At 36.9% G+C, this 12786-nt stretch overlaps 1 protein-coding gene across 2 annotated transcripts in view; it reads left to right on the forward strand.

Annotated features, from left to right (window-relative positions):
- Positions 1-10005: 10005 nt before the first annotated feature.
- LOC107227181 (low-density lipoprotein receptor-related protein 4) overlaps positions 10006-12786 on the forward strand; it is a 30993-nt gene continuing 28212 nt past the window's right edge. For both annotated transcript variants that reach the window (XM_015668243.2, XM_046730158.1), the window contains exon 1: positions 10006-10612. In XM_015668243.2, the coding sequence (XP_015523729.1) occupies positions 10230-10612 (383 nt within the window). In that variant the 5' untranslated portion in view covers positions 10006-10229. The remainder of the gene's footprint in view (positions 10613-12786) is intronic.

The raw sequence follows: 12786 nt of genomic DNA on the forward strand, positions 1-12786 counted from the left end.
AAAATTGCTCAAGTCGTACATTTTCTTACATTTTTGTCCTTTTTTTTTTTTTTTTTGTCGCTCAAATATCGATATCGACTCACGCGCTAATAGGTTTGGTCTTGTTTCAGGCGTGTCTTTGCGATTTTTTGTAACAGCTTCCCGGGTAACGAACTCAGTTTTTCACTGCCGGCATGCGCAGCTACTACGCCATCTGAAAAACCGCCGAATCAATCCGCCCCTGAATTCATTCGCGACGTTGGCCTTTTAATATCAGGATATCTAACCAATAAAATACGTGCGGCAGAAAGCTAACCGATATTTGGGGAGAGTCCTCCAAGACAAAGTGGTAAATGGCTATCATATCCTCGAAGCGCAGGACGTTGCGCGATAGTTCCTGCCTCGTAAAAAAGCGCCAGGTTCCAGTTTCGTCAAAAATAAAGTTGTTACAAAAAAAAAAAAATTATAATTTTATATAATACTATGGCTAGATAAAAAAAATTAAGTAAAAATTTGTGGATAATCACGCACACACACACATGCACGTGTTTACGTGCGTGCATGTGTATAATTGTATATATATTTGAAAATAACATATGAAGCTGTGAAATTCAGACAATTGATCGATTTCACTGTCAGATACGTCGCGTGGTTCCTCATCGATTCACCGAAATTCTTTCACCCGAAGTTAGTTTCACGATGTAACTCGAGGTTCGACCTTTATCAATATCAACGTACACGGTGTCCTGTTTTTCAAGCATTCATTCTTCGATCTTCAATGATACGATAACTGTAGAAATATAGTACAATATTTCATTGCCTCTTTGTTGCACACGATTCTTTATACAACAAGAGTTCGCCTCATGTCACGAAGCATGAAATTGAAGTTAGGGTCGCTTGATGTTAGATTTTTTCATTGCGACTGCGCATGCGCGGAGAACAGAACAGATCTCTTTCAACTCCTAGGACTTGAAAATGATCTTTATTATACTCCGCGCATGCGCCCTCGTGACTCACTCTACCATTGCTGAAACAGTTACTTTACGTACCGAACGCAAGCATGAAAAGAAGGTGTAAAATATGCTGGCGTTGGTATGGAAGTTATCAGCTACCGTTGAAGGAAAAATTGATCAGCGTTAAAAAAATCTCTCTAGCTTGGTACGCAGCGGAGATTATCTAAAGTCGGTTTATTTATTCATTTTTTTTTTCTCTTTATGGAATAACGTGTCTTATCTATGATTCTTCTTCAGGTTATGATAAGCCGATTCCACCAAGCTTAAAAATATACAAGTTCCGTTCCTACTTTCAGATATCATAAGAAACAACGAATTTTCGATGAATTTTTCGATCATTTATCTCCAAAATCTGTGTGAAAATTTCGAAATCCAAAATAATGGATAGAGCGTGGTGAATCAAGATTCAAAACGTTTAGTAATTGGGTTGGAAATTTTTATTTCCTGTTTGCAATCCATCATTTGTGATCTTTACATTTAATACTGAATAACGCAATTTTGATTCGATGTTTATAATCACCGAATTCGAAAACTTTTTTTAACCAGTTTTAATTACAATTGAAGGTTGTGAGACTGATTTCGACGTACTGTCGTGAGGTTATATCTGCAATCTGAAACGTCGCACTGCTGAGACTTGCAGAAAAGGAATTATGAGAAAACTCCAAAAATCTTGGAACCTCAAGTTTCACGGAATTACAATAAATTTCTGAACTTTCTCCAGTGGAAATCGTTTCATAAATTTGAATACAATTTGAAAGCCGTATTCGTAATGAATCTCTTAATACTATACGAAATTGGGTCAAGCTTTAAAAATGACTTCTACTAAAAATTATTTTCTTTATTCAAATAATCAAATCAGCATGACTTCCGGTTCATAATCGGATGAACCTGGGTTAAAAACGAATCCACAAAGCCCACGAAGTATGATTCCGGAAACTTACCATCGCCGCGAAATTTACGAGGCACGTCGTTTTATTATTAGAGAAATTTTACCAACGTCTCGTAAAAATGAAGCATATCTCGTCCGACGTTGAAACGTATTTCCGCCTTTGGATTGTGGCTATTTTTCGAAATATCTATAATGGAAGACCCTCTGTAACATTATTATATACAAGGCAGGCGGAAATCCAGGGAAAATGGAAAAGCGCCAGAGATTGAAAGGCAATCGAGACATCTCGGCGGTAATATAAGGTCAGAACGGAGGTCAACCCACCCTACTCGAGCCGTTTGCGAGACTCGGGCTCTCCCGTGACGTCACGGGACGGTGTCAGTGGGTCAAAACCCAGATGCTCAACCCTGATTGGCCGGAGCGAGTTTTGTAGTCTTTTTTTATACCGAATATCGAGCCAAATGGCGGGTCTGACTCAGAAAAAAGTTGAGCTTTCTCAAAATTGGACAAATTTTTGGATTGCCATATACTATAGTTGAATAAATTTTCTATTCCGTTCCAAACAATATCAAGTTTACCCTAATTGCATATAAATGAATCGGTTTTTTGTTTCAGTAATGTTACTCGCAATTAACTTTATAATTTATATATATACGTTCTATCGGAGTATTTTCTAAAACGGACAAATTCGGTTACTTGAATCTGACTAAATATAGATCATATTTTTTCTATGGACTAAATCTTCTTTGTGTGCGGAAAAATTAAAACATATTTTTGATTCGACGATTGAACGAAGGGATTTGAAAGAAATATTTTTTTATAATCAATAACTTTATTCTTCTTTGGCCTTAATTCTTTTTTGTGCATGCTGCAGATGCGATTCATCAACCCGAGTTCCGGCATTTCATTAAGCTTCTGACTCTCCGATTACCGCCTCGTTTCAATTTTATAATTTATTCATTTTATGCAGTATAAGCTGCACAAGACGCTAATTACCATATAATGCATGTAACTAATGCTGCGGGCTACGTTTATCGGTTCACAGCGCGAAATACCGCAGTCAAGAAATAATCGGAACGCTGATAAAATTTTCATTTTGCATAATAGTTTAAAACGATCTGCAGAGAACATTCTACGAAGATGTATATTTTCAGTGAAATTTCATAAGTTTTCACTCGATTGGCGTTAAATCAGTTAATTCCAAATAATTTTATGATTTTTCAATATCATCTTTGGCTTCGATCCGATTTGATTTGCCTTCAAATGTTCCAGCCAATTTTCGATTTTTTGTTAATTAATAAAAAAAAAAGAAACACGAATAACAAAATACGGCCGAAAAAATTACCGGTGTTGCTTTAATATTTTTTCAATTACTTTTTCGTTTTTTCACTACCCTCTGTGGCTGTATTCTGTTTTCATTTGCGTTAAAATGTTTAAGCCAATTTTCGATTTTCTTGCTAGTTACAAAAAAAACCGATAAAATTGATAAAAAGAAATGTATCGTAACATTTTGATAGCGAAGCGCATAACAATGTGATATTACTTCAATATTTCGTTTAAAGAAAACCGCTACAGTTATTGAAGAAATGTAAATTCGATAAAACACAGTTTCAGAATGTGACTCTACACATTCATTCGATTGCGATCTCCATCGTTCATCGCGAAAAACGTTTTTCACATTTCGTTGGCACAGATGATTGAAAAAAGAAGCTTTTGTACCATTTAAACACGAATTTTAAGGCTTCCGAGTAACTAACTATGTACATCTAACTTATAGATCTACTATTTATTGATTCATTTTTTCCAGATAAAAATGATCAGAAAACCATTTTTCACGGTAACAATGCAGGCATCTGCGATCCGTCGGCAAAAGATCTTCAAGTAATATTAAACGCTGGTGAATTATACGGTCGGTAATACAGGCCTGTATTATATTTGTATTATCGGACTGATTCGAGAGAATTTCGTCTCTACTCCGATGTAGAGAGACGACAGATTTCGGATTTTGTTAATTAAAATAAGTATTAATTAAGAAGAATAAGTTGATGTTAAAGCTTCATGAATAAATTCAATTCAAAACGTATTTTACCGAAAACATATTCTCTAAATTGTTTAAAATCTTTGCAGTGATTTTATAAAACTCATTATCCGCTGTGATTTTTTTGTCTTCTCAGAATTCAAAAAATCTGAAAATTATCAGCGTAATAAAGGTATTCAGATTCAACTAAAGATAACATCAAGCTGTTATCGAATTTGTGGGAAAAGACAATCTCTTAATATTGATCATGAAAAGTGAAATTTGCACGATGAGAGAAATTCAGAAGCACATTGATAACGATTCGATTCACCACGATCAAAAGTTAATTCATGGCTGTGAAATGCGTCCGGGTATTTACGAAATTTGGGTTCCATTATCTCAATGCAGGGACTTGTGACCCGGTTTAATACTGCGTCGGGTTTTCCTGAGCTTCTAATCCTCTGGTTTGACAGAGTAATAACCGATAGCAGCGGATAACGATGAAGTAAGAAGAAACTGATTTATACCCTCGGATATATTTAGACGTAATCTGACATCGAAAAAGAACGCTTCTTGACAGCCATTTACAACGACAATATCTCTTCATCTGCGAGGATTCCTTTCACTTCTTTTGCATTTCGGCCAAAAAGCATCAGCACCACAAATTATGAAATCGAAATTTCGATGTACTTCGATGATCAATGGTATAATTGATAGAGGTGAAATGAACTCGATCAACATTACTGTAATATACTGTAACAAGAGTTTTAAATCGTGAATTTCAACTAATAGTAAGTTCTCGATAATAATTAACGTTTTTGGAAAAATCACGGTCTGTTTCAATTCCCAAGATATTCTATGTCTTCCAGAGGTTGCCTAATTCTCATTGCAAAATTGCGTGTTCGCGTGATGCTTCGGACCGATGCTCGACCAGCCATTCCTTAAATACTTTTTGTATTATCTCTGATTTATATCCCATTTCCAAGACACCGCGAGCAGTTCGCGTCTCCAAAATTTATGCCCGTAATGGAGAATAATATCATAGGAGTGTATCTTTCACATAGAAAAATAATCCTATCATTCGATAAACGAGAACGTTGAATTCTTCAGTTACAGGTATAAACTGAACAATTTATAGACACAAATAATTAGCATTTTCAATGAAAAAGTCATACATCTGCAGATAAACAAAATTTGTATACTTACACTGCGAAAAATTTCATTTGTTATAGTAACTAGAAAAATTCAGTAAAACAGGTATCTTTAAAAAAAAACTGTTTGAATATTGTTGGAATTACGAAAAACGAGGTACGCTTAACCATTTTGCGCTGCTGTCGGTCCTTTTTTGGTAATTGCAACGCAAAATCAGTGTCTGAGGTTTACTCTACTTTTTTAGTTAAACAAGGCTTTAACGTCAATTTATTCTTGCACAAGCATAAAATTTTAATGAGAAAGAATAGCAACGGATACTAGACTTTCCGGTAATAGCTAGAAAACTAATTTTCATGTTGTAACTAGAACTATATTTTTCGATTGTGGTAAAAAATGAAAATAGTTAAGGACTGAGCGGTAACCGAAACTAAAAATTTCTCTCAGTGTATGCAAGCGATAATTCTCTAATTTTGCGATCGAGTTTTGTATCGGTAGGCTGAATTCGGAAGAAAGATGTATTGCAGCCGATGATTAAGAACCAAAGCGATCAGTAATTACCTTGATTTGAGTAGCAAATTTTTCCTCGACGGATGAAAAATTGCGTTTCTCCGACAAATAATTACATTGTGAAGATCGAATCTGCGCTTTTGTCATTAGTCAAAATTCATACCAGCTTCCTTGATTGGCGAGCCGAGAGCTTAGCGAGATGCTGATAATAATCATCCGTCAGTCAGTCCCCCGCGGGCTTTTAACCGGTCTACTAATGAATAATTCACCGGAAAAATATATCTATTCCCGCGTCGCGTCCAGACAAGACAATGGACCGCTGGAGTCTAGGCTCTTGATCGTTTTCTGCCGCATCTCTCTCGCTGCAGTCTCGCCGAGAGCGGCGTGGATCCACAATGGAATCGAGATATCGGAGAGATTATATCCCTGTGAGATCTTCCTTTTGCGTGGCAGCTTGTACAGCCGGACTCCTACGCGTCCAGGCTACCGACGCATCCGCTAGAATTTAAGGATTACACATGCGAGTCCCGAGATAAGGTAAAAGTCATAAATATGCAACGGGGAGAGGGGGGAAATTTAAGAGGAGAATTAAAAAAGTTCACAGCCTCTCTTAATTCTTCTCTTTAATTGGCTATTGAGTAGCGAAAATGAAATAGAGGGAGTTTTGTATCGCAGAAAGAATCTCGCCTCGATAAGGTAAAATTGTGTAAATTTAATCACACGCTTTTACACGTATATTCGTACTTTGAGTTCTCGTCAAATTATTATATTTCTAAGCTAGGAAGTATTCCTTTAAAAACGCAAAATCAGAAAATACTGGAATTATGCACAACTGCTGAGATATATCGATGCTTGATCGTTTGAAATCGTTTCGAAATAGTTTGAAGTCTAGTTAGATTCGTTTTATTTAATTCTACGATGGAATATTTTCAACAAATTCACTAAAACAGGTGTTGAGTTTTTTCTCAGTAGTCAATTCGATATTCACATTTTTTTAAATCAAAGTCAACACATCGGTCATGCATCGGCAATGTTGTCAAATTATACTAACGATGCCGAAATGATATAAAAAGCGTTTTGGCGAATTTGTATAGAAAACAGTCTTCTGAATAAAAATTAAATTCTGTAGAGAGAAAGCGAATCACTTCACCGAATTACTAATCATTTTGAAACGAAACATTGATGTACAAGCTCTTCTTCATGATTTCGGTATTCTCTATTTCTGCAATTCCGAAGAGATCTACCGATCTGAGAATCGTCGGATTGTGACTTGAGTTTTGCAGTACACAGTGGAAAGTTTACTCAATATAACTGACAGCAATTTCGTGAACAAAGAAGAAGAGAAAGAAATTAAAAGAACATAACTGTGGCCTTACGATTAACCAAAGAGCTAAGTATAAATTCATTCGAGAACAAGATCAGTAATATAATTCAAGAAAGTTAGTCGAATGACACTTTTTTGGCATTACAAGGGAAAAAATGAAGCAATTTTACAATAGTATTGTATGTGTTTGAAATTAATAATAACTGGAATCTCCTACTTAAGAATCTCTCGGTTTTAATTCCTTTTCTTTTTTGCATGTTGAACTGCACATGATATGACATGGGTACAAAGCATTGTAAATTTTTATAGCTAATTTCAAACTATCATATCTCCTGCTATAACAGTGAATATACATACAAAGAGAGTTCCGGATACGGATTCATCACGTTAAAGGGTTTGAGTCTCGGGTGAAATGTCGGTAAGTGTCAGTAGTAGGAATCTTTATCCAGAAATCTCCTTATAAATCTACATATAATTCTTTCGAAATTTTCTCTCTTCCTTTTTTCTTTGTACTTGATTCATGCCCCAGCAGCTGACCATATAACCGCGTGTTGCATGAGAAATATAGGCGAGCTGCACTTTGAACCCGCGTCTTTGTGAGCATGTTCGGTAAATTTAGCTCCTGTCTGCGAGCGAGGTGCTTGCATTGAGACATGTGTGTATACCTTGTTGCGAAATATCGTTGTAATAGCAAGCAACAGCAGCGGCAGCAACAGCAGTTCGTATCTCTGGTGAACGGGGGATAAATAATCAATTTGCTGAGCGCAATCAAGCCGGCAATCTCTCAGCCGCGGCGACAAAGCAGTTCGCTGAAATCACGCATATATCGCCACGTCGGGAAAGTTCACGTATATATCACCAGGGCTGGCTAATATTTCGAACAATGATTCAATTTTCCACATGGATTCTAATTCTAAAGAATTATTTTCGCTTGTATTTTAGACAAAAAAAAATCTAAGCCTCACTTATCACTTCACGACGAGATCTGAATTCAATTACATCGAATTATTTGTTCATTTGATTGGAGATTCTCAGGGTTGAATATCGTGGAACTAGTTTTAAACACGTCGAGATTGTGATAAAATCAAGCTATCGTCTGCCAATGTAACAATGCAACCGTACAGTCAGGTATATCAAAAATATTATTCGGATATTCCGACACAATATGTATCGAAATTTTGTCTTTTCGAAACAATTTTAAAACCGTGACAAAATTTTGACGATACTTCAGAAACTTGTTTAAGAATAAAGATGCGGCAAAGTTTTGATCATTCACTTGAAATTGGAACAGTTGTACGGAATCAGTTTAGAAAATTTCTGGGAAGTAAGAAATATTGTTTTACTTTAATTTTATTACAGTATTCTAAAACTCCAGAGATTACCTGAGAGCGATTACACAAATCGCAATAATTTCATTATTTTTATCGCATTTTTGCAAGTTTCGTTTCAAACATGATTATATAAGCAATTCTTGTTTTTCTACATCCGTGAAAGCGTTTTAACCAGCCCTGCAGTTGCTCCGTGCGTCGCGAAGTTCGACAAAGAGAATGTAGGAGAACCTCTATCTGCCTCCTTGGGCCTGACTAACATTCCGACATACGCAGACTTGATAAAGAACGACCAACTACAACCAGACCATGTATATATAATCCCCGCTCCGCGATTCTTATATTCTGCACATATGAAGTATGTAAATCTTGTGCGTTCGGGAACAGTATTTTTCTGCACAATTTCCGCATAACTTTTCTTACTTCCGTCAAAGACTTTTTATAAAGAATTTTTCAAAGACTTAATGTAAATGTCTAATGTTCCAGACAGATTTTCAGAATTTATTCGACGATTTAACCCGTTACATTGCTTAATTTTTTTTTTCACGCGTGATATTTTAAAGTATCGAGAATCAACTCATTCCCTGACTTTTGATTCGAATATAATTGCTGAAAGTGAATCAAATGGCACCAAATTGATACAAAATCACATAAGGATGCAGAATTTTTGTGAGCTTCATATGATTCGAATTTACTCTATTCCATGGAAATTGTGTCGCGAAATTTCCGAAGGATAGACCGTATATTATGTTGGTTCTGTACTGCTTATACTCCACCTAAAAATGGTTAAATTTATCGAGGACTAAAAGATGTTTTTCTTATTCGTTGGAACGCGATGTATCTCGTCGCAAAGATCAGCCCAAAGATATAAAATAACTTAAATGATGTTCCGCCCATTTCCTCTTCGATCTTAACCGACAATAGATTCCACCCACCTACATCTGACCTCTAGCCATTTTTTCCCCGTTTCATTCCACCAATCTTTAGAGAAGTAAACAAAGAAAAATATACACACAATCACACGTATGTAGAAAGACAGCTGAAACTCCAGAGCGAAACGACAAGTCGAGCCGAATTGGTCCAAAGAACGATTCACACTTGGGTGGATTTTATCAGGGTCGTTATTTAAAAGCAGGTAAAAATCGGAGTTTCTGAGGCCGGAGGAAACAGCAATGAGCCTTTAACCACACCCGAAACAAAGTTCCATAATTTCATTCGGATAATTTTATCCCATGCTACCGAGCGATTGAAATTTGGCAGACTCTTTGAGAAAATTATTAGGCACGAAATACAATTGTTGCCATTTTTTTTCAAGGGTGATCAAGAAACTAGAAAAATTCAAAACACTCGTCTTCATTAAATTCAAAACATTATCTTCATAATATTTGTAGGTGCAAAAATCAGAACCAAAAAATCTGCAGAAATTGCAAAAATTGTAGATTGTTTGCGTTGTTATTTTTCTACTTAGAAACATTACGAAGATGATGAAGATAAGTGTTTTAAAGTTTTGCACGTTTCTTGATCACCGGCCAACGAAATTGCAATAATTGTGTTTCACGCCAAAAAAATTTCAATTTTTTCTAACGCCTTTATATTATTTGCGGAAGTGCAGTGCCGTGAAAATTTGCACGCTGCAATCGCGGCGTTTAGCAGAAGGTTTCGAGGGGGGCTCGCATTGCACACAGAGGCTGGATTGTGGACCGCGTAGATCCGTGTGGGGGAATTCTGTAGTCGGAGAAGGGGTGCACCTCGTCTGGAGGGGACCGCGATCCACGTGGTGACCGAGTCCAGGCGACGGTGAGTCTCAGTCTCTGTTTCACCGTCGTGAGATTTTCTACCAGAGGTAACCGGTAACCCTCGGATTTGCGGTACAAGATTCGACGACCTCACCATCAGGAGAAAAGACAGTTGCAGAAACCGGAAATTGCCGCGTTCTCCACGCGGAGCGGAAATGCGGTGACGACGCCTCGAGTCTCTCAGCCTTCGTAAACGCGAAATAGGAAGAATAGAATTTAGCGAGATGAAGGAGATCGCGGTCTTCCGTCTTTTCGTCGTAGTCATCGGGGCCTCAGTCGCGGTTGCCGTCTATCAGGAGCCTCAGGGGCCTGATTCTAATCGGTTCCCAGAAGTGGGCCAGCCCCGCTGGCCTTCCCTTGCCTTCCGGCACGCTTCGCGGCCCCAGCATCACCCCCGTGAGTCCCAAACCGCGAGGAAGTGGCGCGCTGGAATTAACGACCCCGATCAGGCGGGGCCTCAGCGACTTGTGGCCCTCGCTTCTGCGGAGTTTGCTGGAACTCGGGCCGTCGCTTATGGGGAATTCGATCATCATCGTCCGGCTCATCAGCAGAGGAACCCTTTTGCCCAGGGGAACCAGCAGCCTGGATACACCAGGCACCATTCTGGGTGAGTGAAATTGGGCCCGATTACCATTTCGTTTCTCGATTCAGTGATCTTGAACGTAGATCCAGTTTCAAACCTTTATAGACTGGATCGCAATGAAATTACCCCCCTAGAATGCAAAACAACTCGTAGATCGAAAAGGAGATTTCAAAAATACCGTTACCATATTCATTTTCACACTGTTCTTATCCGCGAAATTTGAGTCTTAAAAGTGGTAGTAACACGTCTAGGCTCACTTCAGAGGACTACACAGGTTTCATTATTCGAAGGGTTTTCGACAACGTTAGAAATTTATTGGTGATAATTGAGCCCATTGGTCTCTAAAAGCACATGGTGTTTTGAATCACGTGACCGATTTAAGAGTGTTCGCGAGGTTTGATCACGTTTTATTACCCAAACATCGATTCGATTCAAAAATTTTTGTGATATAACGTATACGGTGTTAGGAAATCTGGTCAGCCAGGATAGATGAATTATCGTATGAATTAATAGTCGAGTAATTAGGAAAATATAACCTCAAAACTCGTCTTGTAGCGAAATGAATAGACTATAAATCTGTACGATATTTATTTATACTTTCTGAAAATAGAAAAACTCACAACTCATTGCAGGTTTTCAACGAAGTATCTTGAATACTGTTAAATCAATAACGTAACTATGTGCTCGAAAAACTTTAGAGACGATTCTCAGAAGATGTTTCTAATTTATTTACGGAAAAAATAAATGAAGTTATATTTTGAGAAGACGCAGGAGTGAATTTCTTGCGAGGATATTCGGAAGTTGCTCGTTGTGTATTTACATTTAGAATTTAGAATTTACTAGCGATTTCGTGAGAAATCACTTAAGTTAGATCGAACGAAATATTTATGATCTGAAATCAGCTGGAATTTCTTTCAATTATTCAGTAGGAAGTTCGAATAACGTTTGAAATTATTCGAAGTCAGTTGCGATCGGAAAATGCAAGAAAATCAAAGTCATTATCCTTTTAAGCATCGGAAATAAGTTGTAATCGTCAAAAAGGGTCACCAATAACACGTGAAATTAACTTGAATTTTTGGAAATCAATATAGAGAAAAGTTTTAAATAATGTGACATAACTGCTTTGAAGGCATTGGAAGGATTTCCAATGTAGTACAAAATCATCCGGCACAAGCTGGGCGATCAGCAAAAACTGTTTGAAATCCTTTGATATTACGCAGAAAAAAATTAAAATCGCTGACGATTCGAATTGGTACGTAATTACGTGAATAGTTGACCTTCGATTCCTCCAATTTATCGTTGTTTCTATTTAAAAATAAAACCATTTTATCGTAAATTGCACAATAATATATAAACTCAATATCAAGTTTATAGAAAAATCATGAACAGAAAAATTGCAAAACGGCGGTTGCGCTGCTGAACAAAAACCAACGAACACTTGCAAGAATAAACAGTTTTTCTGATTTTACGTTTATATTACTATGTTATTCTCTAAATCAAGTAACACCAAACAGTTTTAATTTAGCTGTAGTAAGGGAGAAAGTTACAGCTTGGACGGTCTAAAATCATATCAATTTTTAGGCATTTTTTTTAAAGAAAATGAAAAACACTGAGAGCAATTTGAGTTAGAGGGCTTTATTGTTTGTAGTTTCAAGAACATTTTAGAATTTTTGCTGTCGAAATTAATAACAAAACAGCGGCATGGTGCATATAATTAGCAAAATTAATAAACAATGGTCCAGATATCGTCAAAGGGGGGGGGGGTAACGACACCTGTACCATTGTTTATTCAAATCTAAACGTTGTTTCGTCCCAATTTGTAGGTATCGTTTATTATTAAATGCTGAATCTTCCATGTTGAGAAAAAAATACACCGTATCATGTGAGTCATTGCAATGTCAGTGTATTCTCACGGCTGAACCGAGATAAAAATACCGTTTCTCAATAACGATTTATCGTACTTTGTAAACATACAAAGTGTTTTTACCAGGGCATTCAACACAGACGTTAGCAATATTATTATATATGATTGCTTATATCTTTGTCGGTAATTTTTTATGCGTTTGGATGATTAACAATGTAGTCTTGCGAAGTTGCTACTGTACGATAATTGAAGAAGAAAATTGCAGAAAGGCTTCAAGTGCCATTTAAAAAAAAAAAAGAAAAAAATGTCTTTGAAAGTTTGTCCCGATGATAAT

This window comes from Neodiprion lecontei, chromosome 2 (genome assembly GCF_021901455.1).
Source record: "Neodiprion lecontei isolate iyNeoLeco1 chromosome 2, iyNeoLeco1.1, whole genome shotgun sequence".
NCBI lineage: Eukaryota > Metazoa > Arthropoda > Insecta > Hymenoptera > Diprionidae > Neodiprion > Neodiprion lecontei.